At 42.4% G+C, this 25600-nt stretch overlaps 2 protein-coding genes across 8 annotated transcripts in view; both read right to left on the minus strand.

Annotated features, from left to right (window-relative positions):
• HHIPL2 (HHIP like 2) overlaps positions 1-17989 on the minus strand; it is a 29881-nt gene extending 11892 nt beyond the window's left edge. Inside the window, exons 1-6 of the mRNA XM_061159764.1 lie at positions 17669-17989; positions 12636-13288; positions 11638-11781; positions 9279-9610; positions 7650-7776; positions 2790-2935 (exon numbers count right to left, since the gene is read on the minus strand). Coding sequence (XP_061015747.1) covers positions 2790-2935; positions 7650-7776; positions 9279-9610; positions 11638-11781; positions 12636-13288; positions 17669-17989 — 1723 coding nt within the window. The remainder of the gene's footprint in view (positions 1-2789; positions 2936-7649; positions 7777-9278; positions 9611-11637; positions 11782-12635; positions 13289-17668) is intronic.
• Positions 17990-24131: 6142 nt separating this feature from the next.
• TAF1A (TATA-box binding protein associated factor, RNA polymerase I subunit A) overlaps positions 24132-25600 on the minus strand; it is a 31784-nt gene continuing 30315 nt past the window's right edge. For all 7 annotated transcript variants that reach the window (XM_061160078.1, XM_061160080.1, XM_061160082.1 and 4 more), the window contains one exon: positions 24132-24594. In XM_061160078.1, the coding sequence (XP_061016061.1) occupies positions 24482-24594 (113 nt within the window). In that variant the 3' untranslated portion in view covers positions 24132-24481. The remainder of the gene's footprint in view (positions 24595-25600) is intronic.

Raw genomic sequence — 25600 nt, forward strand, 5'->3', positions numbered from 1 at the left:
GGCAGAGCTCTGGTGCAACTAAAATGGGATTTATCACACTCGGTTCTAAATATGTCAATAATGGGAAAGACTATGACACACACAGAAAATCTGAATCATTTGCAAAAAATATAAAAGCATGCAACTCTGAAGGAAATAACTTGCCTTGGGAACAGCCACCCTGGTTTTAGGGCTGCCCTTGGGCAAAGTCTGGCTTGGGAACACCTTGGCAAGTCCACTGCATCAAATTCAGCCAAGGACACTTCTGTTTGCCAGAGGTACTGAGTGGTGTTCAAAAACTGCCTTGTTTTCTCCTGTAAGAAGTCAATGGGCTCAACAAACCAAACCACCAAAACCTGGCTTTTCTGTGGCCTCCTGAAAAGGAACAAGCCACAGAATGTGGCAGCCCAGGGGCCCCGGGCAGGCTCCCTCCAGGGGTCTCCAGGCTCTTGGGGCTCCAGCCTCCTTGGGGCACCAGCAGGGGAGACGCCCTACCATGGCCTGTGGCTGACATTCATTTACATCATCCACTTTCCACTGAATGTGCCAGCCTGTGGTTTCACCCCTTTTTCGTATGTTTGGACTTCCAATTTGGAACTCACAAAGACTTTTCTCTATTAAGAATGCTTAAATTTTCCAAAATATCATCTGCTTCTATAAAATATTCATCTCAAACTATCTATTCACAAGCTATTTGAGGATTTCCCTGGCGGTCCAGTGGTTAAGACTCCTCACTTCCAATGCAGGGTATGCAGGTTTGATCCCTGGCCAGAGAACTAAAATCCTATATGCCATATGGCATGGACAAAAAAAAATTTTTTATTTAATAATAAAAAAACATAAGCCAGCTGAGAGGAAGGGTGCAGCTGCTGACTGGCTTTCTTTATGTCCCACTCAAGTGAAGCTGTGGTACAGCCACCCGTGGCTCAGCGTGGAAAGAAACCAAACATTGAAGAAACCATCAAGGCTCTGGTTAACCCTTGTAGAGAGTCCTGTGTCTGGAAGGGACCCCTAAGAGATCATTTTGTTCTTTTCCATGCCTCAGAGCATGGCTAGATGCAATGCCAAACACTGGAAGGATCACAGGCCTTGTCATCACTTATGTAAACAAAATAAACCTTTAACTTTCAAAATGACACATAACTTATATAAAGCTCAAATTAAAACTTCATTTTCTGAGTGCAAAATTTGAGGATATTCATTTTTTTGTTGTTTGTTTTGTATGGGGATTTTTTTGTTTCGTTTTAACTTTTTGTTTTATATTGGTGTTGAGCCAATTAATAGTATTGATAGATTCCAGTGAACAGCAAGGGCCTCAGCCATGCACATACATGCATGTATCTTCTCCTAAGCTCCCTCCCATCCAGGCTACCACAATGAGCAGGGTTCCCTGTGCTAAACAGTAGGTCCTTGTCGGTTATCCCTTTTAGTTTATGTTTTTTAAAATCGGAAGATAATTGCTTGACAATGTCGTGTTAGCTTCTGCTGCACAGCGGTGTGAATCAGATATGAAAGTGAAAGCCTGGGGCGCCTAGTCATGTCTGACTGTTTGCAACCCCATGGACTGGAGCCCACCAGGCTCCTCTGTCCATGGAATTCTCCAGGCAAGAGTACGTTGCCATTTCCTTCTCCAGGAGATCTTCTGAATCCAGGAATCGAACTAGGATCTCCCACATTGCAGGTAGATTCTTTAATGTCTGAGCCACCAGGGAAGCTGTGAATCAGCTATAAGTATGTATGTGTATATATATGTGTGTGTGTGTGTGTGTGTGTGTGTGTATGTATATCCCTGCCCTCTTGAATCTTCCTCCCACCCCCACCATCCCACCCATATAAGTCAACACAGAGTGAATATTTATTAGCACTACATCCCTGTCTCTTTCCCTTCACCTCTCTCTCTCATATGTGCACAAACGCCTTGCTCTGCTGATGCCCTTAACATACGCCTAATGGCTCTAGTGTGTAGCCTCCTACCTAGCTGTCTACCCTTTTCCCAGATCTCTCAAGAAAGAAATTCTCCCTTGTTCATTCACAGAAGTTGCCTAACAAACTCTGGGCAGGATCAGCAAGAGTCCAGCCCAGCCAGTGGCTGATCATCAGAGGTACTTTCTCCCAGGCAACACCAGCAGGATAAATACCTACTGTTGGCTCTGTCTACGTTTGTATAATCACAGATTAGAACAGAATTAGGGAGGAAGAGCACAAGAGCCTCCTTCATAGTCAAAGGACTGAACACACCGGAGTGCAGACCTTGGACTACTTGCACAGTGAGCTGTAAGCCAGCCAAGAAGGGATAAGTTGGCATAGTCAGTCTGTTTCCTCACTGGTGAAATAAGCAAAATAATCACATTATGGGGGTGTTGTGATTATTAAATAAGATTTTAAAATGTGAAGTGCCTAGAACAGTATCCAGTTCATTATAAAAGGTGGCCGATAGTGAAAATAGGAGAAGCAGTAGTTTCTATTTAAATAATAAGAGTAATAATAACAACAACAATGATAATTATTATATAAATGTTTAGGGCTTCCCAGGTGGCTCAGTGGTAAAGAATCCACCTGCCAAGGAGGAGACACAAGTGTGATCTCTGGGTCAGGAAGATCCCCTGGAGAAGGAAATGGTGACCCACTCCTGTATTCTTGCCTGGGAGATCTCATGGACAGAGGAGCCTGGTGAGCTACAGTCCATGGGGTTGCAAAACAGTCAAACATGACTTAGCGACTAAACAACAACATAAATGTTCAGTTTACAATGTCTGTGATTATCTAAGATCCAGTAACCAGAAAGATAATAAACAGTGAACATTTGTTACCTGCTTCATCTTCAGCAAAGGAGATGATAAACTTGCTATGTGAGCTGATCAGCCCCGGGAAGGCACAGGACTCAGTGCTGCCCAGGCAAATGTCCTGTTTCTTCCATTTCTTGGTTCTTCTATCTTCCTGCAAAGCCATAAGTCGACTAGATGAAAAGCAAAACCTTATATTTTAGGAATCCATATTTCTACCCGGCAGGATATATTTTTTCCTCCTAGAATCTGGGAATCCTGGAATACTAGGACTGAGTCTCCCATAGGAGATCAATAACTAACCTCCCTTAGGAATCAAAAAAGCTACTTCAGAGATATTTCTGACACCCTCTTGCCCTAGATGGGGAAGTTCATTTGCTATTATAAGAGAAGTTTGGTGTCCTGTGAAGGTTGTACCACCACAAAAGACTAATTTTTATTAGCTGGCTAGTTGCTTATCATCTCTAAGCCTCAGTTTTCTTATCTATAAAATGGTGGATAGTAAGAGAATTTACTATAGGCAAGAATTGTTAAGGTTAAATAAGATAATATTTGTAAATATTCGTATATTACCAATGTGCTTAGCATATAGTAAGGACTCAAAACCAGTAGCTATTATTACTGTTATGTCTGTAGAGTAGCAGATGTTCCTTCATATTCCACTGTCATCTATCTGAACTAAAAGAAGGTTTTTAGTTCAAAAGGGAAAGAAAATTGGGTAACCAGGGGTATCAGCTGAAAAGTTTTATAGAAACTGAGATGCTCAACCCCCGGTAATTCTAGTGCATATGATTCAGTTAAAAATCACTGCATATCTGTTATGTGTGGGGGTGAAATGGTGGGTAGAAGTTATGGGAAAAACATAAAGAACAATTAAATCCCAAAGATCTGACAAATTCCTTGACAGGCAGACTACAAAGACTCACTCAGAAAGAAACAAGCTGAGTAGCCTGTGTCTGGAGAAGGAAATGGCAACCCAGTGCAATATCCTTGCCTGGGAAATCCCACGGACAGTGAAGCCTGGCAGGCTACAGTTCATTGGTCAAAAACAGTCAGACACGACTTAGCGTCTAAACAACAACAAGCCTATATCTATTAAAGAAACTGAATTTGTATTTAAAAGACTCCACAAAGAACACTTCAGAGGACTTCTGGTTTCTGGTCCAGCAAGTAAGAAGCTTGGAAGTTGGCACACCATCCTAAAATAAGCAAAAGACTGAAAAATCAACAACTATTCTTAGATTCATAAGAGAAGTGAGGTCACAGGGAAAACCACTGCCCCCAGCATTGGAGAGACAAGCAGGCAGATACAGAGAATCACAACTTACAGAAAGCCACAAGCACAAACCTTCATGGGTATCAGTTCTGGGGTTGGAGAACCTAACCTGTAATTGACATATTGCTAGAAGTTCCATATGGGCAAAGCGTGAGTTAGACAGGGGTGCCCAGTCATCCAGGGTCCCCACACTTCTGTGAGTTTTACCTCCAGGAGCTTGACCAGTTTCCTAAAATAAGTATCAGGAAAAATCTGCTTGTGCTTCCAGCAGGAGGAGGGGGAAAGGAATCATTTTGAAATACACCAGTGCTTTCTGTTTCTCTTATCAAATGTCTGTCCTCAGGAGAAACTAACCAAAGACTAACCTGCCAGGATTTTATCAGAACCTCTCAGACCTGGGGAAAGGAAGTACCTAGCTCTAGCCAACTCTAGCCATCCTGTCCCACCTAAATGTGTATGGAGGCAGGAGGGCTTCTGAGAAACACTGATGAAGTTCACAGTCCAGAGGCACAAGCGCACTAAAAAACTCAGACCTAATCATAAGACTAGAACACTTCCTCTCCCCCACACATCACCACCGCTTTGCTAAAGACCAATTTACAGCAGTTTCTTTTACCCAGTGCATCATATCTGGCAACCAGGAAAAAAATTACAAGGCAGAAAAAACATAGTTTGAAGAAACAGAACAAGTATCAGAACCAGATTTCGATGTGGCATGGGATGTTGGAATTATTAGATTCAGAATTTAAAACAACTATGATTCATATGTGAAGGGCTCTTAAGGACAAGGCAGACAGCATGCAAGAACAATGTGAGCAGAAATAAGGAAACTCTAAGAAGGAATCAAAAAGAAATGCTAGAGACCTAAAACACCGTAATTTAAATAAAAAATGCTTTGACAGGCTTATTAGTAGACTGGACATGGCTGAAGAAAGAATCTGAGATTGTGAATATATCAATAGAAACCTCCAGACTGGAAAGCAAAGAGAAAAAAGACTGACCAAAAGAAAGAACAAAACATCCAAGAAAAGTGAAACAACTACTAAAGTTGTAACATAAGTATAACAGGAATATCAAAGGGAAAAGAAAGAGAAGAGAAGAAATATTGGAAACAATAATTATTTACAATTTCCCAGAATTACTGTTAGATATCAAACCACAAATCTGGGAAGCTCAGAGAATACCAAGCAGGATAAATTCTTTAAAAATTACTTATAGGCATAGCTTATTCAAACTACAGAAAATCAGACATAAAGAAAAAGAAAATCTCAAAAGAAACTGGGGGTGGGGGGGGGCATCACTTTAAGCATAGAAGAACAAAAATAAAAGCTATGTTCAACTTCTCTTCAGAAACCATGCAAGCAAGAAGAATGCAGAGTGAAATATTTAAAGTGTTTAGAGAAAAAAGTCACCAACCTGTACCTGGTGAAATTATATTTCAAAAATGAAGGACAAATAAAGACTTTCTCAGACAAACAAAAATTGAGGGAATTTGTTGCCAGTGCATCTACCTTGCAAGAAATGTTAAACGGAGTTCTTTTGAGAGAAGAAAAATAATATCAGTCAGAAACGCAAATCTATATAAAGAAAGGAAGAGTAGCAAAGAAGGAATAGATGAAGGTAAAAATCAAAATTTTATTTTTTTTATTCTTTACTGGTCTAACAGATAGAAGTTAGTTCAATATACTAATAGCAACAATGTATTTAATTTTGTATGCTTATATATAAAGTAACAGTATTATTAAATTATAAAATGTTATGTTAATAATTATTATATATCACTGTTATAATTATTATATATGCTTATATATAAGTGAAATGAATGACAACAATGATATAAGGGACAAAAAGGAAGAAGTAGGATTATTTTATTATTACAAAACACAGGCTACCCATGAAGTTTTGTAATGTTGTTTGAAAGTGGACTTAGCTTAGTTCTAAATGTATATGGCAAACTCTAAGCAACTCCTTAAAAAAGATTTCAAAAAATAGTATGATCAGTATGCTAACAAAGGAGAGAAAATGGAATCAAATAAAATGTTCAATTAAATCTGCAAAAGGCAGAAAAAGAGTAGAAGAAAAAGCAGGAACAAAGAACAAAATAAAAAAATAGAAGAGTAGTGAGTATGGTAGATATCATTTCAACCATAGCAATAATGTCTTTGAATGTCAGTGGTCTAAAGGTACCAATTAAAAGATAGAGATTGTCAGAATGGATCAAAAAACAGGGCCCAACTACCATTAAAATGGTCATCTACCATTAAACATCAGATCTAGATGGCTTCACTTGGGAGGAAGAAAAACATTTTACACAAATTAGTCCAGGTAATTAAAGAAAAGGAAATACTGTTTAACTCATTTTACAAAGCTCACGTTAACCTGAGGCCAAAATCTGACAAAGGTATTATAAGAAAGGAAAACTACCGTTCATCTGTTTCTTCATGAACACAGATGCAAACATTCCAAGCACATTAGCAAGTTGAATTCAACAATATATTAAAACAAAAACAATGTATTAATCAAATACAACATGACCAAGTGATAGTTTTATTCCAGGAATGCAAGATTGCTTTAGTGATTAAAAGAAAAAATCCACCAGTGCAATTCACCATATTAACAAACTAAAAATGAAAGAGCCTCATGATTCTCTCACTAGATGCAAAGATGCATATGACAAAATGCAACATCGTACCTAATACAAACTCTCAGCAGACTAGGAATTGAAGGAAATGTCCTCAATCTGATAAAGGGCATACACAAAACACAGCTGACAGCATCTATCTTATTGGTAAAAAATCGAATGCTTTCCCTCACTTCTATCCAACATTGTACTAAAGGTTAAAATGAAGCAACAAATCAATAAAAGAATAATAAAAGGCTTCCAATTCAGGAAAAAAAAAATAAAGGTATCCATATTCATAGCGAAATTATTTTCTACATAGAAAATCCAATAGAATAAACAAAAAAGTCACTAGAACTAATAAGAAATTAGTTATGTTATGAATTAACATATATGTTATATATATATATGTTGAATATATATTTGTTTTATATATATATGTGTATGTATATATGTATATATAATATATAGTAACATTCAACATAGCATCAAACACTATGAAATACTTAGATGTCCAAGACCTTTTACACTGAAAACTACAAAGCTTTGCAGCAGTTTTATTCACAATCCCCCCAAACTGGGGACAGCCAAAACATCCATCAACAGGAAAATAAATGAATAAATTCTGGCATATTCATGTAATTGAATGCTACAAAGCAATAAAAGAGACAAACTACTGATACATGCAAAAGTATTCACAAATTTCACAGATATTATTCAATGGAAAAAGCATCTGTGATGAGAGTGGTTATCTCTGGTTAATGTGGGGGCGGCAGAGAGAAAGGTCCGATGTACTGACAGGCAATAGGCAAGAAGCAACCTTCTACAGTGACAGAAATGTTCTTCATCTTGATACGATTAGTCTTAATACAAGGGTATACATTTGTAAAACTATATAGCCACACTGTTAAGACATTGAATGTTGTGATATGCAATTTGTACTCCAACTAAAATGTTGAAAAAGAGAGAGGGGACATCAATCCTTCCTTACCCACTCATGAAGTCCCCAAAGATGTAGAGACCATTGAGATTTGGTGATTCACATCCACGGTAGACGTAGCCTCCAGTGACCGACTTGCCCACTGCATGGCCATAAGCATAGATTGGCAGAATATCGTCTGTCCAGGAACAAGGAGAAAGTGTCATAGCTAAACCTGGGAGCTTCAAGGAGGAAGAAGGCAGTTTTTACAATCAATTGCCTTGCTGAGTGGAGAATGTTTCATCTCTTGGTCTTTGGGAGGACAGAAAGCCAAGCAAATCATGTTTATCTTCTCAACAGACCAGCCATATTTGTGAGCTTCCCATTTGACTGGCCTCAGAAAGCAGAGAGGAAACCTAAAGTTCCCCCACCTGTGGGGCAGTGACCTGGAAATCCATACCCTTAAATTTTTCCCCCAGGTCAATATGGCAGATACTCAGGTATAGGATTTGGAATATTGTGAGGACCTGGATGACTGCTTTGAAACTTAGTGTAACGGAGCAGGACCCTATGAGACCTTCTCAGGACAGACCATCCCTTGTCCTCTGCCTACCCTTTGTCTATAGGAAAACTTTAGCCAAAGAATAAATTTAATCAGAGGAATGAAAAAATACAGAAGCAAGGAAAATAGTCAAACAGAACAAAATAAAAATAATTTAGTCATTAAACTAAATCAAGGACCTTTAATTCCTCCTCAGAGTCTATAGATATACACTGAGCCATGTCCTTTGAGCAGTATTATAATGAAACTCCCACCAGGTGGAAGAAGTTAACTACATGATGGCCAGACTGTAGCCATAACATAAACTGCTCCATCTTCCAGTTCCAAGAACTGGCCTCTAGGAAATGGAAACAAAGCAACCCTGGAAATAAAGATTAACTATACTTAAAACAACCAAGATAACTGATCAGACCACCCCGCATGACCAATTTCAAGAAAAGTGTCAGAGATGGCTGTCCTGTCCTACATAGCTCTCTCCTTCCACCTATATGCCCCTGAAACTCCCATTTAAAATTCTTCCCCTGATTAACAAGGGGAAATTGGTTCTTTGGGACACAAGTCCACATTCTCCCCAGGGTTGCCAGCTTCCTCAGTAAAGCTATTTTTCCTTGCAGTCAACACTTGTCTCTCAGTATTGGATTCCTAAGTAACAAGCAACCGAACCTGAGTTCAGCAACAGAAGGACAAAAAGACCAAGCAATGGTGATAAAGTCAGAAAATTAGAATTTTAAGCCAGATGGAGTTTCTAAAGCATACCTTGATTGCTGATGTTTAGGGACCATATATGGGATATCATTTCAGTGGCAGTTCCAAATAAAAATATACAACCACCTATTTTCCTTTGAGGATGGTTCAAAATTGTATGCCTGAAAATCATGTGAGTAACTTATTTGGAATATGGATTCCTAGGTCAATCCCACCACACCCCCAATCCACCCAGGATTCAATTCATTAGTTAACGAGAAATGCCCAGAGTTTCAGGTGCCACTGGCTAGAGGGCCACTCTGACAGCACGGTTCCACAGGAGACAGACCAAAGCACTGTAAGGACCTGCAGCGCAAGCCAGTCCCAGGTTTTCTTCTCCCATCTCCACCCGCAACTCATTCCATTCACTCAAGAAATGAGGGCTCCTCACTTACCCAAAGAGGCGTTTTGACAGAGCTTTTTGTCGTAACATGCAAACCCCTCCTTTGCCCTCCAGCCATAGTTTCCACCTTTAACAATGATGTCAACTTCTTCAAACCGGTTCTGTCCCACGTCCCCACAGAACATCCGACCTCGGCCCTGGCGCGTGACGGGGTCCCCTCGGTCCACGGCACAGCGCCACATGTTTCTGACCCCATAGGCGTAGATGGCAGGATGGGCCCCTGGCTCAGAAACAAATGGATTGTCCACGGGCACTCGGTACCGCTTGCCGCCTGAGCCGGCCCCATTCACATCAATCCTTAACACTTTCCCCAGCAGGGAACTTCTGAAAGGAAGAAGGCCAAAAACAGGAACAGGAGAAATATGAAGATGTGAGATTGCTGGGTCATATGCTAGTTCTATTTAAAATTCTTTGAAGAGTCTCCATAATGTTTTCCATAGCTACTGCACTGTATATTTTGCATTCCCACCAACAGTATACAGAGGCTCAAATTTCTCCACATCCTGCCAACACTTGTCCTTTGATTTTTTATGATAGTCATTCTAACAGGTGTGAGGTGATATCTCACTGTGGTTTTGACTTGCATTTTCCTGATGATTAATGACACTGAGCACCTTTTCGTGTACCTGTTGGCCATTTGTATGCAAGAGTAGTAAGTACCAGAGACCCACTGTATATTTTCCCCACAATTAACAATGCTGTACCGCAAACTTAAATTTTTTAAGAGAGTGGATCTCAGGTTACGTATTCTAAATAAAATAAAACATCTCAGAACTAGAGGAGATGGCCCAAGAGAGTCTACTGAGAGTGGATCTCAACTGAAAACCAAGAATTACATGGGGAGATAATATACACACACATACACACACACATATATATGTGTGTGTGTATATATATATATATATATATATAGTTAAGACTTTCCAATTTTTGATTCAAAGAGAACTACTAGGCAAAAGTTTGATGTAGTCCTGGTGCATGTGACACTCAGCAAGTTGCAGCTTCAATTTTTCTGCTTTTATAATGGGGTGGTTTCTCTCAGGTTTGGTCTAATACTATGAATTTTTTAAAGGAGGGTGGTTCTGTTCTTCCTCATGTAACAAAGTGGTCAGTAGAAAGAACAGAGGCTTTTGAGCAGGTCTGCTAATGACTGTGGTCTCTGAGCCTCCGTTTCCTGCTTTGTAAAGCAGGGGAGAGTAACACTATCTTGCAGTGTGGTTGTGATGTAAGGGTTAAATGAGTTAGTGTGCATATAGCATGTCATGCAGTTTCTGACATACAGTCAGCACTCAACAAATGCAACCTCTTTATTATTATCAACCCTAATATTTTTATTACTAGGGATAATGAGAGCCACGTGTTTGCTGGGTACAAAGGGCAGAAGGACCACGTGACCTTCCTCTAGCTGGCATAGCCTCACTGGATTGTCTGAGTTTGAATTTTGGTTCTGCCACTTACTCTCTGTGTGACCTTGGATAGATTACTTCACTCCTCTCCGCCTCTATTATCTTGTCTGTAAAATGGCTATCATAATACCTATACTTCATAGGATCCATTCATTCCAAATGTATTTATGGCATGACACCATTGCCAGGCACTATTCTAGGGGCTGGGAATACATCAACCAAGAAAAGAGATTAAAATTTTGGCCCTTGTGGCTGTCAGAATTATGTGCTCAAATAAACATAAGGTATTTAGAATAGCATTGGACACCCAGTAAGCAACAAATATACATTGTTGTTGCTTCTGTTAGCCTCATTAACTAACTACTCGTGTATCTTCACATAAGACACAGTGCCTGGAACACAGTAATCAATAATATTGTTGAGCTGAATTGAACTAGATGGTCAGATCATGACATAGTAAATAATGTCCTACTCATTTATATTAAAAATCTTGAATTCATCTTTATATGGCCCTCTGAGAGTCATGTTGAACATCCATAATATTAATTATAAAAATACATTATGCCTGAAAAGTACAGGACAGAATTTCTCTGGTGGTCCAATGGTTAAGAATCCACCTTCCAATGCAGAGGGCATAGGTTCGATCCCTGGTCAGGGAACTAAGATCCCACATTTCATGGGGCAACTAAGCCCACATGCCACAACTAGAGAGACTGAGAGTTGCAGTGAACAATCCCACATAAGACCCGAGGTTGCCAAATAAATAAATGTTCCAAGTAAATATTGAGAAAAAAAAAAAAAAAAAACAAGAAAAGTAAACCAAATGTTCTTCCCATTGTGTCAACAGAAGAAACTACATCTTGCAGTAAATGAGTTGGGTTTGACCCTCTGCAAATTCCATCTCAGGAAAAACATTACACCAGGGAAGGCCTGCATCCAGCTTACTTGTTCTGAGCATTTCCAAATTTGCCGAAGGGATCCCCAGCCTGTCCTCCATCCCCAGTGAATATGTACATATAGCCATCTAGGCCAAAAAGAAGTTGTCCACCGTTATGATTTGAGGCTGGTTCTTCTATCTCCAAAATGACCCTGAAAGGAAAAAGAAACCATGCTTTGATGAAAGCTGATATAGCATCCTCTTGAGACATCCAGAAATGACTGGTCCAAGCCAGCCAAGGACCACAAAACAGGTAGTTCAGCAGCTCTGGGACACCCCTTGCTTCCTAGTATGACTCCGTCATGGATCATTTTTCTTTCACATCCTGACTTCACAAGCTGTAGACACAGCAGGGTAATCATCACCCTTTTCTAGTGCTCAGCCTTACTCTCTGCTCTACAAGAACCCCCAGTCCCTTCCTTTGGACAATCTAGCAGGGGTTAGTCTATCACTTCTTCATGCTCTTTTCAATCTCTAAACCTGTCTGTATGGGAAAAGCGAGACAAGGCAGAATGGAGTAGGAAAAAAGGGTGGGATGGTGGAGCAAAAGAGCATGAGCTTAGGGTTCGTTAGAGCCGGGCCCTTCATCTGACCAGGCTTAATTACCTTGTGTCAAGCTTTCCGGTGAGGATGGGAATGCCCATGTTCAAGATAAAAGGCCTGAGATCTAATGGTCACACAATAATCAGAGGCTACTGTTATATTTAATGTGGATATTATCTAAAATCATTTCTCAAACCCTCATGGCCTCTGGCCTTTGCTTACCCTCTATAAAATCAAGCAAGCATGGTTCTAGGTAATTCTAAAGATGGGTGGTTATAGTTATGAAGACCATCCACTCAAGATTCTAACTTGGGTTAACCCACTAATCAGCAATGACTCTTGTCATCATTATAAGCTAGTAGATCTAAAGCCAGGAAAGTTCCACTGTCTCATCTCAGAGCACCGACTGGCATATATTTTGTAACACAGCACACAGTTGCAGATTTTCATGCGTACGCCTCACCTCTCTGATTTGGGATCAGCTTTGTTGGGATCAGCCCGAGAAACCTTCATCTCACTAATCCGGATCTTTTCTACCCTCTTCTTGCCCAGGCATGAATAATAAATATAGAACTTCCGGTTGCGGCGGAATCGGGGATGAAAAGCCAACCCCAAAAAGCCTCTCTCGTCCCCAATCCAGGGGGTGGTCAGCACGAGGCTCTTGAGGTCCAAGAAGGGTTGTTCCAGGCGACTCCCATCAGGCAGATAGACCCACACCACCCCCACCTGCTCGGCCACGAAGAAGCGGTGGGTGCCGTCCCCAGCGTGGACCATGGAGACCGGGTTCCTCAGCCCGTTGGCCACCTCGGCCAAGCAGAGCTGCAGGCAGCCCCGAGGGTCCTCGGCCACCGCGCCCAGGTTGCGGTTGAGATGGCCTCTCCTCAGGATGCTGGGGAAGCAGTAGTCCTCGTCGGGAAGGTTGAGAAGGTGGCAGAAGCGTGTGCCATCCTCTCCAGGGGATTCCCGGAGGCGGCGGTCATCGGTCAGCAGGGCGATGGCGGAGTGGCAGTTCGAGTGGAATGCAGAACAGTAGTCAGAGCAGAGGCCAGGAAGGTTCCGGAGGGGCGTGCGCGGGTTCTCAGCGTCGTAGAGGTGGGCTGCGTAGGGCGAGCACTCCTGGAAAAGAAGAGCAACCTCAGCCCCCAGGCAGACTGGCCATAGTGGGGTTGGAATCAATTTCTCTCTTTTCAAGGACTTGACCTTTTTTTTTTTTTTTTAAGAGTTTTTAAACCTTGACTTCACTTTGATTTTATTACAAAAATATTTCCCTCTTGATGCAATATACTTATTTTAATTTTTTAAAGTCATACCTGTGTGGATGTTCTAATCACCTTCACGTTTTGAGCAAAAAGAGGGGAAACAGGTCTGGGGAAGAACCAGGATTCTGGAGCTCATGTTACCAACTACTGAAAAAGAAAGCTCTTCTTTGGGACCCACATTTTCTACCCAGTTAATGCTCCTGGAAAGCAGAAAGGGGGAAAAATTCTCTTGGATTTACTATAACTTTGTTCTTGACATATAGAGTTTTGTTAAATGATCAATTTTTTAATAAAAAAAAAGAGGTAGTACCAAATGTCTCCATCTTTCCCTTTTTTTAATTATAAGTGCTGTATCTGTAAGATTTAATTTCTTTTTGCATATCTGAATCAGCGTGGCAGAAGTTTTACGTTTGCTGAATCTCAGTATTGGATCTGTGAGAGTCACTAAGTCATGTCCGACTCTGTGACCGCATGAACTGTGGCCTGCTAGGCTCCTCTGTCCATGGAATTCTCCAGGCAAGAATACTGGAGTGGGTTGCCGTTCTCTTCTCCAGGGGATCTTCCCGATGCTGGATAGAACCTGGGTCTCCCACATTTCACACACTGCAGGCAGATTCTTTACATCTGAGGCACCAGAATCCGTCATGTTAATTATTTAATTTTTCTGTGCTTTTCCATATGTTAAAAAAAAAATTTCCCACACTGTGCAGATGTGCAGTGTATGGGATCCTAGTTCCCCACCAGGAATGGAACCTGTACCCCCTGCAGTGGAAAAACAAAGTCCCAACCACTACTAGGGAAGTTCCATTCAAAATATTTTATAATTTAAAACTAAAATTATCAAAATGACATGCAATGTATCATCCCCAGAGATTAGGCAAGTAGTGATTTCTTCCCTTATTTATTAAAAATATTAAAGTGTTTAATATATACACGGCGCCATGCTGGGAGCTACAAAAATTTAAATTGTGGCTGTGGGGCCATACAACTGCTCTTTACAAGGACTGTGAACAAAGGAGTACCCATTAGTCAGACCTCCCTAAGTCATAGCATTTTCTAGGAGGAAAATAGAATATTGTAGGCTGACAGTCAACTCAATAGCGATGAAAGGCAGAGGCAACTGCGATCAGGAAAGTAAGAAAGGCCCGTTTTTGTTTGCTCTATTTTGTTAATTTTTGACTGCGCTGGGTCTTCGTTGCTGCGTGGGCTTTTCTCTAGTTGGGTGAGTAGGGGCTACTCTCTAGTTGTGGTGCGTGGACTTCCCACTGCGGTGGTGTCTCTCATCACGGGCTCGAAGGTGCATGGGCTCAGTAGCTGTGGCACATGGGCTTAGTTGCCCTGCTGCGTGTGGAATCTTCCTGGACCAGGGATTGAACTCATGCCCCCTGCATTGGCAGGCAGATTCTTAACCACTGGACCACCAAGGAAGCCCAGAAAGGCCAGTTTAAAGCAGGTGGCTGGGGCCATAGAGTAGGGCACAGTCTACTCTGGAACCTACTTCTGATCACGGACGCCTCCCCTGGCACCTGCCAGCCCAGGGCTGTCTCATTCACGTCTGTTCTCTCATCACCTAAAGAGAGGGATCAGCAGCATTTCTCAGATAGGTTGAGTTCCCCATTCTTTCTTATTTCAACCCTGATTGCAGATTTGCAGAGTAGCAGACTTTTATCGGGAAGAGCAGAAGAGCGAGCCCAGGGATTCACAGCATCTCTCCCAAAGCTGTTTCGATTTAGGAGACTTATCAGAGCTGCTGACAAAAAGCCAGATGAACTGCTTTGAGTCCCACCTGACTGACCTGTCCACTTCTGGGGAATGGAAAGAAGAAGAGAGACGGAAGACAAAAGTAAGGATGAAATAGCCGGGAACAGAGGAGGCTATGGACAAGTAACCACCCGCAAGGCACACTGTTGGGCATCATTTAGAATCTGCACAGTTGCCTCTACTCAATCAGCTCAGGAACTATCATTTCCGTCTTAGAAAACAAAGGCCCAGGAACAATCTCTCCTAGGTGCCAGGCACTGTACTCTGCACTGGGGCTGCTGACAGTGAGATGCCCAAAGTCGCTGTCCTGCTGGAGCTTATGCTTGCCCCAGGTCAGGGAACCAGTTAGTGGATCGGCCAGGGCTGTTGTAAGTCGACTTTGGCATGGTGTGATCAAAAGGGCACGAGACTTGGAGCCTGAGCCTCTGGATTTGTGCGGTGCTCTTTGACCTTGATAGTGAAAGTGAAAGTCACTCAGTCATGTCCGACTCTTTGCGACCCCACGGATAGTAGTCTATGGAATATCTCCAGGCCAGAATACTGGAGTGGGTAGCCATTCACTTCTCCAGGGGATCTTTGAAACCCAGGGATCGAACTGGGGTCTCCTGCATTGCAGGTGGATTCTTTACCAGCTGAGCTACCAAAACTCCTAATTCTGGGACTTCCCTGGTAGTCCAGTGGCTGAGACTCCCCGCTCCCAGTGTAGGGAGCCTGGGGTCGATCTCTGGTCATGGAACTAGATCCCACATGCCGCAACTAAATACATAAATGCTATTTTAAAAAAAACCTCATGAGTAAAATGGGGGTCCTAATAGCTGCCTGCAGAATCCTTGCTGGGAACATACTACAAATTTGGCGAAGAAAGAGGGAGAAGAAATTTAAATTGTGAATTTTCATAAATATTAATAGATGCATGTAAGTCATTTTGTTTTGCTTTTCATTTTTTTTAAATTATTTACTTATTTTTCACTATGCTGAGTCCTTGCTGCACAGGCTTTTCTCTAGCTGCCGAGAGTGGGGGCCACTCTCTAGTTGTGGTGTGCAGGTTTCTCACTGCGGTGCCTTATCTTGTTGCAGAGCACAGGCTCTAGGGTGCGTGGGCTCAGTAGTTTCCACTCCCCAGCTCTAGAGCACAGACTCAATAGTTGTGGTGCGGAGACGGCTCTGCGGCATGTAGGGTCTTCCCAGATCAGGGACTGGACCCGTGTCTCCTGCATTAGCAGGCGGATTCTTTACCACTGAGCCACCAGGGTATTCCCTGTTTTTAATTTTGTTGAAGCATAGTTGATTTACAATGTTGTGTTAATTTCTGTTCTATAGCAAAGTGATTCAGTTATGCATACGTATATTCTTTTTCACATTCTTTTCCTTTATGGAGATGCGTAGGTTATTCTTATTCCTCAAATCCCTGAAAGAGGAGAGCTGCTGAATTTGGCTTTCTGAAACCTCATGCAGTAGGGAAGGGGAAGGAAGGAGGGAGGGAGGAGACATTTTTATCTGGGGACTTCATCCAGAAATGGAGTCTCAGCGTTGCTCATAAGAGCCGGGCTTCTGCCCAGATGGTTATCCCAGAGTTAATTCTCTAGGAAACAGCTGAAGGGTGGAGCCCGAGGTGAGAGAGGACAGCCTGGGGCGATGCCTCCCCAGGTGGCTGGCTTCTGGGCTGGGTTCTGTTCCATTCACTTCAAGGGGAGGTGGGGTGGCCAGCTGGCTCTGGGATCATAGTGGGAGAGCCAAGTAATTGCGCTGACATGCCCGGGAGGGTCTCCAATCTGCCTGGGTTTACTGTCTCACCCCCAACCCATCACTGGAGCGCTCCTCCTCATGGCAGCCTCTTTCATCTGCCCTCCAACTAGACTCTCTCCAGCACCCCTGACCCCCTCTCCCCACAAAGTCAGTGTCCGCAGCCAGCATCCGACATGGGTTCAGGCTGAGCCCTACAGAGGTGATGTCTGCCAGGGATGTGGGTTTTGGCCACTAGAGAGCTGGAAGAAGCAGAACCTCTGAGTAATTGCCACTGAGCAGCTTGAAGCTCTCCCAGGCCAGGTTTGGAAAGCTGGGGAGAGCCCCCCTCATCACACCAGAGAGCCCCTGGTGCAAATGACCCAGCCGAGGACTGCATCCCAACAGATGCCACCACTCCATCCACACGCTCTGTGAGTACCCACGGGAGCTCGCAGCTCTCAGAGCCCTGCAGGGAGGTCCCAGACCGCAGCTGTCCCCAGAGCTCTGTGAATAATACACCAGGGCCTGCAGAACCCCAGAGGGAGAGCTTTAGGAATCAAATTCCACCTCAGTGTGCCAGTCCAGAGCCCAAAGCCCCAGGTGAAGGCAGCCACAGGTGAGTCTCTCTCAAGGGCTGGGCACCCAAAGAGCCTCCCCCCAAGACCCTCACCAGCATCCTATCAGCTGGGGCTGGAAGCCAGCCTCCAAAGCTGGCCCCCCCACCTTCCCTTGGGCTCCTGCTCAGGCCTACCTGGCAGAGGATGTCTTTAATGTAACCGCCGCACAGCTCGTGGCCCTTTAGGTCGAAGTATTCCATGATGTCCCAGTACCGGGCAGCAATGCGGTGGTCCTTGCGCTGGTCACAGCAGCCGAAGGACTCATAATCAGAGCAGAACTGAAGATGCTGGAGGGGCTGGAAGGGGGGCCGGTAATCCAGGCACTGGGGGTGTCCCTGCAGCAGCCCTACCAGGCCCAACAAGACTATGAGGCTGAGACAGAAAATTCGAGGAGAGGTAAGGAGCCAGGGGGTCCTCCAACTCCAACCACCCCTGGGAATAGACCTTCTGAGCATCTTGCTCTAGGGACACTCCGGCTACTGCCGGCTCAGGCTGGCTTCCTGCTCCGGGCTGGTTCCCTCACTCCCGCCCCCGCTGTGTTTTTCTTCCTTCCTTCTCTTCTCTCCTCTGAAGGTTCACTGAGGTGGTTTCTGAGCCATGTCCCTTCTGGGAGCTGGACCGCTGTCTCCTGTGAAAGCGGTGAGCAGCGTCCGGTCCCTTCCAGTCCCCTAAACAGGAAACTGGTACAGCCTGCTGGCAGTGTAGTTATCCAGGTGCCGGCAGAAAGGTACAGTGAAGTCCACGGCAGATGAACTGAGTTTATTAAAACTGCAAAGAATTCCTATGGGAAATTCCCACCTTGTTTACAGCCCCGCTCCCAAGCTAAGCAATCAGGATCTCCAAGAACAGCACACAGGACGTGGTCCTGGACAGCACACTGGAAGGCGGTGATCCAGCGCGCCTTTCGTGCCAACAGCAACACGGGGAACTGGGGTGGGGATCCGGGAAGACGGAGGCGAGGTGGGGCAGGCAGTGGGGCCCTGCAGTTCCTGAGACCCAGAAAGGTGTGTATTCTGAGGGGTAGGAAGACAGGACATTTCACGAATCAAGAGGAGATGGTGAGTCATAACTATCATGGTGATCATTTTAGAATGTATGGAAATATTGAATCACTACGTTATGTAAAAGGAACTAATATAGTGTTATATGTAGATCAATATACTTCAAAAACAAACTCACAGAAAAAGAGATCAGATTTATGGTTATGGGGGGGGGGGAATGAGGAGTTGGATAAAGACAGTCAAAAGGTACAAACTTCCTCCTTGTAAGACAAATACTAGGGATGCAATATACAATATGATAAATAACATTAACACCTATATGTTTTATATGAAAGTTGTTCAAAGAGTCATCCTTGAGTTCTCACCACAAGAAAAAAATTTTTTTCTATTTCCTTAACTTTGTATCTATATGAGATGATGGATCATCACTGAATTTATCGTGGGCATCATTTCATGATGTATGGAAGTCCAATTATTATGCTGTACACCTTAAACATATAGTTCTATAGCTCAATAAAACTGAAAAAAAGAGGAGATGGTGAAGGAAAAGGAGAGGTTCACACCTAGTGTAAACAAGGCATCAGCAAGGACTCTTTGGGATGGTTTCATCAGGAAGCACAGAACATCTGGGTTATTTTTGTCAAATCTGTATTTTTGGGGGGGCAGCCCTCCTCACTTAGCATGTGTTTCAACATTAGCACAGATGAATACTAATACACATTTTGCTTTATCAGAGAAGGAAATGGCAATCCAGCCCAGTGTCGTTGCCTGGAGATTTCCATGGATGGAGGAGTCTGGCGAGGTACAGTCCACAGTATCAGAAAGAGCCGGACACGACCGAGCAAGTTTTGCTTTATACATGTCCCTTACACACAATGGGCCTTTGACAAATATTTCTTGAATGTGTGATGAAGTACACAGAATCCAAAACTCAACCCCAAATGGAGGCATGAACAGGAGTTGAGGCTCACAGGAGACATTTGGTACCTAAGCTCACTTTCCTTTGGGTTTTTTCCACAAGTTCACTCCACCCTGAAATGTCCTTACTGGCAAACACTGCCCTCTGAAATGCAGATGAAGTCAAAGATTCTTCTGGATGGAGGAGGGCTCCCCACCTGGCACCCCCTTCACCACCAAGAGCCTTTGCCAGAGCATCACCAAGAAGGGACACTGAGCCTCAGTCTGGCCAAGTCTGTGCTCACGATGCTTTGGATTATGAAAGCCCAGAGTAGCTTTTAAACTACGTTTTTATAACCATGAGAAAAGTTAAGAAGAGGGACTCATTAGAATGATTCCCCAGCACAGCCCTGCTCTCCCATGGGTATGGCTCAATATCATACCTTGTTGAATGTCGCTTTTTAAAACATACATAACACAGCATCTGTAATTCATTGCAACTGTGCTGATTCCACAGGGTTGTTTGCTCAAAGGTCAGATAATGTCATCACTTGGGAAGCCTTGGGCGGGAGGAACTGCTCTTGGACCGACCTCAGCCAGTGAATTCACAGCCCTGAGACCTTCTTAGAAATGGGAGGGGATCAGCTGCCCTGTAATGTACGAGAATGAATGCATTCTCTCATTCCATGTAGGACCTAAGAGTACTTTTTGATTCTTTACTGATGTTTGTGTCAGTTTTCCTTTTGCCAGGAAAAAAAAATTGAGTCCAAAGGAATGCCTCCTTTTTGGAAAATAATTTTAATGATTCTATTTACAGAATTATGGCTAAACATTAAAAAACTTATACATAATTAAACACAAATCTATGTAAGTTCAAGTTGGATCTTACTGTTTGGGGCAGTGATTATAAAATTAGCAGGGAGAGATTGGTTTGCAGGTCCCATCAGAAGTAATGAGAGCATGAATTTTTGATTATTAAAATATGCAATGTTTCGAGTGGGACTGCATAATATTTTAGATATAATTACATGATACATCTGGTTATATAATAATGATGCAGTAATTAATTTTATAACAAATGTCTCAGTGTCAATTCATAGGTTTTTATGATTATGTGCAAAGGATTATACTGGAAGAGAAATGTTCAACAGAAAACTGATGCATGAAGTAAACTTTTTCAAGAAGTTTATGCTCTGAGAAGAAACGTTAAAATAAGTGTCTAAATAATACAAGGCGCATTATACTGAGATAGTAAGGAAGGAACAAACTGCTAGAGGATTCCAAGGAGGAAGAGATGACATCAGGCTTGAGGGAATGAAAGAAAAAATCATAAAGGTTGAGCAGGGTATTGAAGGTACAGGTGGGGAAGAATGGACAACAGTTTCTGACTGTGAGGTAGGCCTAGGAGATAAACCTGGAACCACGGCTGGGCCCAGACCAAGCATCTGAAATCATTTTAGCTCTCACTTTCGAAGCAAACATGGTATTTTCTAAAAATTACTGTATTAGTTTGCTAGGGCTTCTATAACAAAGTACCACAAACTGGGGGTCTTCAACACCAAGTATTTATTGTTTCACAGCTCAGGAGGTTGGAAGTCTGAGATCAAGGTGTCAGCAAGGTGGGTTCCTTCTAAGGGGCAGGAGGGAGAATCTGGCCCACGCCCCTCCCTTAGCTTTTCAGGGTTTACCAGCAATGTTCTACATTCTTTATAGATACATCACCCTGATTTCTGTCATTGTGTTCAGATGATTTTCTTTCTCTGTGCATGTCTGTGTCCAAATTTCCCTTTTTCATAAAGAAATCAGTCAGATTAGAGCTCACTTTAATGATCCTATTTTAACTTGATTACCTCCGTAAAGACCCGATCTCCAAATAAAGTCACATTCCGAGGTACTGAGGGTTAGGATTTCAATATATCGTTTTATATATATAAAATATATATATGCACCCACACACTGGCATGCACATGATGTTTCATAAGACAAGTGCCTTTTAAAAATGAGGTTAAGAATCTGGTGTTTATCTCAGAATCAGGTCATGGAATAGAATGGAAACAACATAAAAAGCAGTGTTCCAGCTCAGTAACCTCTCATACAATGTTTACTGCTTTCTCTGGCATCTGCCTTCTCTAACAATCTGAAAATGAGCAGGTGTGTTTGAGCTTAGGGAAAGTATTAATAACCCTTATTTGTATCATGTGTTATAGTGTATGAACCATTTTCTCACTTCATCTCAGGTGATCTTCACAATAACTCTATTAGTTAAACAGGGCAGATATTCCATTACCAATGTACGGACAAGTGACTTCAGTCTCAGATTCCATGAAACATTTAGGGTCATGCTTTAGGTGAAGGAAAAAGATGGCACAAAAATTTAAATGTTCCAAGTCATAGCCCAGATATTGCTCACTCCATCATGATGTATAAAAGTTGGGTTTTTTAAAAATATATCAATAATTTTACTTGTCTCTATTCTATAGGTAAAGAAACTATGAAAGCTTATGATAAACCCAGGATTCAAACCTAACAGTCTCTTGAGGTCTGCACTTGGCAGAAATTCACCAAAATATTACTGCCTATGGGACAGGCACACTCAGTCAATAACTTTCATAAGTGTTCATTCAGTTCTATTCAATATTAATAAGCCAGAAATTCTGTTAGGTGTTGGTGATATGGAGATTATTAGTGTTAATCGCTCAGTCATGTTTGACCCTTTACAACCCCTGGACTGTAGTCTGCCAGGCTTCTCTGTCCATGGGATTTCCCAGGCAAGAATACTGGAGTGGGTTACCATTCCCTTCTCCAGGGGATCTTCCAGACCCAAGGATCAAACCCAGGTCTCCTGCATTGCAGGTGGATTCTTTACTGTCTGAACCACCAGGGAAGCCCAGATAATATACTACTGAGAACGACAGACGTACAAAGATCATCAAACAATGCAGTGATCTGACAAGAGGCTGCAGGGGAGGGATTGGTGAGGACAGAGAGGGAACCTTCCATGCCCAGGAGACGGGAAAGGCGATGGTTCCCCTGTATTCTTTTCCCTGATCCCTAGCTCAGGGCTCTGCAGGTGACTATAAACACTGACTAACCTAGTAGGCGGTACACATACCACAGGTAGTCTGTGATCTTTGGAACTATGCTGATTGATTTAGAGTCCTGATGCCAACACCTACTAGCTGTGACCTTGGATGAGTTACTTAATCTATGACTACTCCACTTTCCTTCTTGGTAAAATAGGAGATAGTTCATAGGATTGCAGTGATGAGATGATAAAATATGAAGCCCAAAGTAAACTTTAGCCATTATTATTCATGAAACTGGCTTTTAGTGGGCTTAAGAAATTTTCAGTTGATTCACACTGCTCTCATTGCATAATGAGATACAAACATTTGATAACCAACCATATGTACTCATTTCTCTTTCATTCTCACCTCCATCCTGCTAGAGATCAGGAGAATTCATAAATCCTATTTCAGAGCTTTTGACTAAAGGTGTCAGGGAGTAGATGGGATGTGGACATCCCTACAAGGTTAATCTTATATGGAACTTCTGTACCATCCAAGCATGGCCTCCCAGTGGTAAAGCCAACCCTAGTCACTGGTAGCTTTCACTTGCTTTACTTTGGTTCTGTTGGGTACCTGCTTGTCTCACATATATAGTATAAAGTTGGGTAGTTAGTTGTTGATGGTCATTTATTTATGAAGTATAAAATATCAAGTTAAATTACTGACAAAGTGTAATTTGTCTACTAATTTTCTCATGGACGGTTTGAAATTAGTAGGACTATAAGCCAACAGTGGGCTTCCATGGTGGCTTAGATGGTAAAGAATCTGTCTGCAATGCAGGAGAGCCGGGGTTCAATCCCTGGGTGGAAGATCCCCTGGAGAAGGAAATGACAACCCACTCCAGTATTCTCACCTGGGAAGTCCCATGGACAGAAGAGCCTGGTGGGCTACAGTCTATAGGGTCACAAAGAGTCAGACACAATTGAGAGACTAATACTTTCGTTTTCAAGCTTAGTGAGGAAATAGCAGCAGAAAACAGGATTTTGAGTATATGATCACACACGTAAGCCAACGGGAGAAATGTGTGGTTTGCCATCTGAATATTGGACTTGCCCTGAGGTTAGGGAGCTTCGAGGAACTCAAATACTAGTTATCTGAACAGTAAATGTACATGAGCCAAGACAGTTTTGAAGCACTTACTCCAACGATTACTACATGTTATAAAACACTCATATTCCAGGAAAGTCGTTCTTGGCATCTGAGCGAAGCTTCCCCATTGGGCTTCCTGTGTGACGCTCACACACTATTTCTCCACTGTCCAGCCATCCACTGCTGCAGCTGGTCTCTAAGAGAAAGCAGAGGGACATAGGAGTTCTAGAGCATGTCTCTGACTGCTGTGCCAGGGAAACGAGTGGCCCAACAGAGCTGGAGTCCTTTAGAGTTAGGCCAGTGCCAGCTGAAAGCAAGCAGGCCTTCTACCCTCTCTGGCCCAAACGAGTCCTCTAGAGTCAAAGGTCCCTCTCTACCAGAGGTCACTTAGCCCCACACTGCCATGTCTCATTACCAAAAGAGAAAGGGGAGGAGTCCTCTCCTAAATTCTTCTGTTTCCTCAACAGAACTGATCACCAATATATTCTTCATGGTGTTCAACCTAATGTGGATCATTTAACATCTAGAAGAATACAAGTTCATTTAATAGTCCCACAAGTTATATTTTATTACACAATGGTCAGAGGCAAATCAGCTGCAAACTGCAGTAACTGCTGTAGTGCTATATTCTCAGATTAAACAAATATATTTTTATTTGAATTATTACTTAATGTTACATTTAACAGTACAAAAGGGAAAAATGTACTTACAAAGAACAAATGAGACTCTTCCTCTAGCTATAACTGATAGTAAAAAAATATATAAAAAAGTATACAAACTTTTTGTAGTCAAATAAACTACTTCCTTAAAATACCAAATAAATAAATACACTTAAAACTATCACTGAATTACTACTCTGTAGCTACTAATCTGAAATAACTAAAATTCAGTATCAGAGTCCTGAATTTACAATGCTGTATTTTTTCACTGATTTCTTCATCTGCTTCATTTTCTTCTTTAACACTTGATGATCTTGCTTTGAAATATACCGAAAATATTTACAACCTAAAAAAAAAAAAAAAAATCAAGGCAAAATAAACAAAAAGTTTTAACATTTAACCAAATTCTTCAGGTGCTTTTCTACATTGTAAAAATTCTGCTTCAACTCTGGCACACTGCTGGTTATATAAACAGATGGATTTGTATTACCTATGCAGATATGTCTAAGCTCATTCTCAGCACTGTCACCAGGGAAATGGACTGCTTCCTACCTACAAAAATACTTCTGATCCATCATGATTAAAGCATATACTTCAGCTTGTTTTCTACCTTCCCTCCCAAACCTTAGTTAAGCTGATACGCATATCATACTGTGCTCTGCTTAGCTGTTCAGTCATGTCTGACTCTTTGCGAACCCACGGACTGCAGCCCGCCAGGCTCCTCTGTCCATGAGGATTCTCCAGGCAAGAGTACTGGAGGGGGTTGCCCATGCCCTCCTCCAGGGGACCTTCCCAACCCAGGGATCGAACTCAGGTCTCCCGACATTGCAGGCAGATTCTTTACCATCTGAGCCACCAGGGAAGCCCAAGAATACTGGAGTGGGTAGCCTATCCCTTCTCCAGGGGAACTTCCCAACCCAGGAATCGAACCAGGGTCTCCTGCATTGCAGGAGCTACCAGGGCAGCCCATGCATATCACATTCATATATTAAATAAGCCTTCTCCAGAAGCAAACTACAATAGCTTCCTTCTCGACAACTTGGTGAAACAGTCACAGAGGTATCTGTAACAATTAGAAAGTCTTCTGTAGAAAACCTTGATGTGAAGAATTAGGACAGACAAATTCTAGGTTAGAAGAGATCAAAAATTATCTCTTATTCCCACCATCTAGCAGGCAGCCAGAGGTGATCAAGGAGCTCTGCCAAAGGTGCTCATCAGACCTTCTACCTGCTTTTCATACTCTAACAGTGCTAACAGGATCACTAGTTAAGTATCTGAGAGACATGAGTCAAATTCCTGTAAGAAAAATGTAAGCTGAGTATTATAAGGGATTTTCTATTTAATAAACGAGA

The sequence above is a fragment of the Dama dama genome, chromosome 14, assembly GCF_033118175.1.
Source record: "Dama dama isolate Ldn47 chromosome 14, ASM3311817v1, whole genome shotgun sequence".
Taxonomy (NCBI): Eukaryota; Metazoa; Chordata; class Mammalia; order Artiodactyla; family Cervidae; genus Dama; species Dama dama.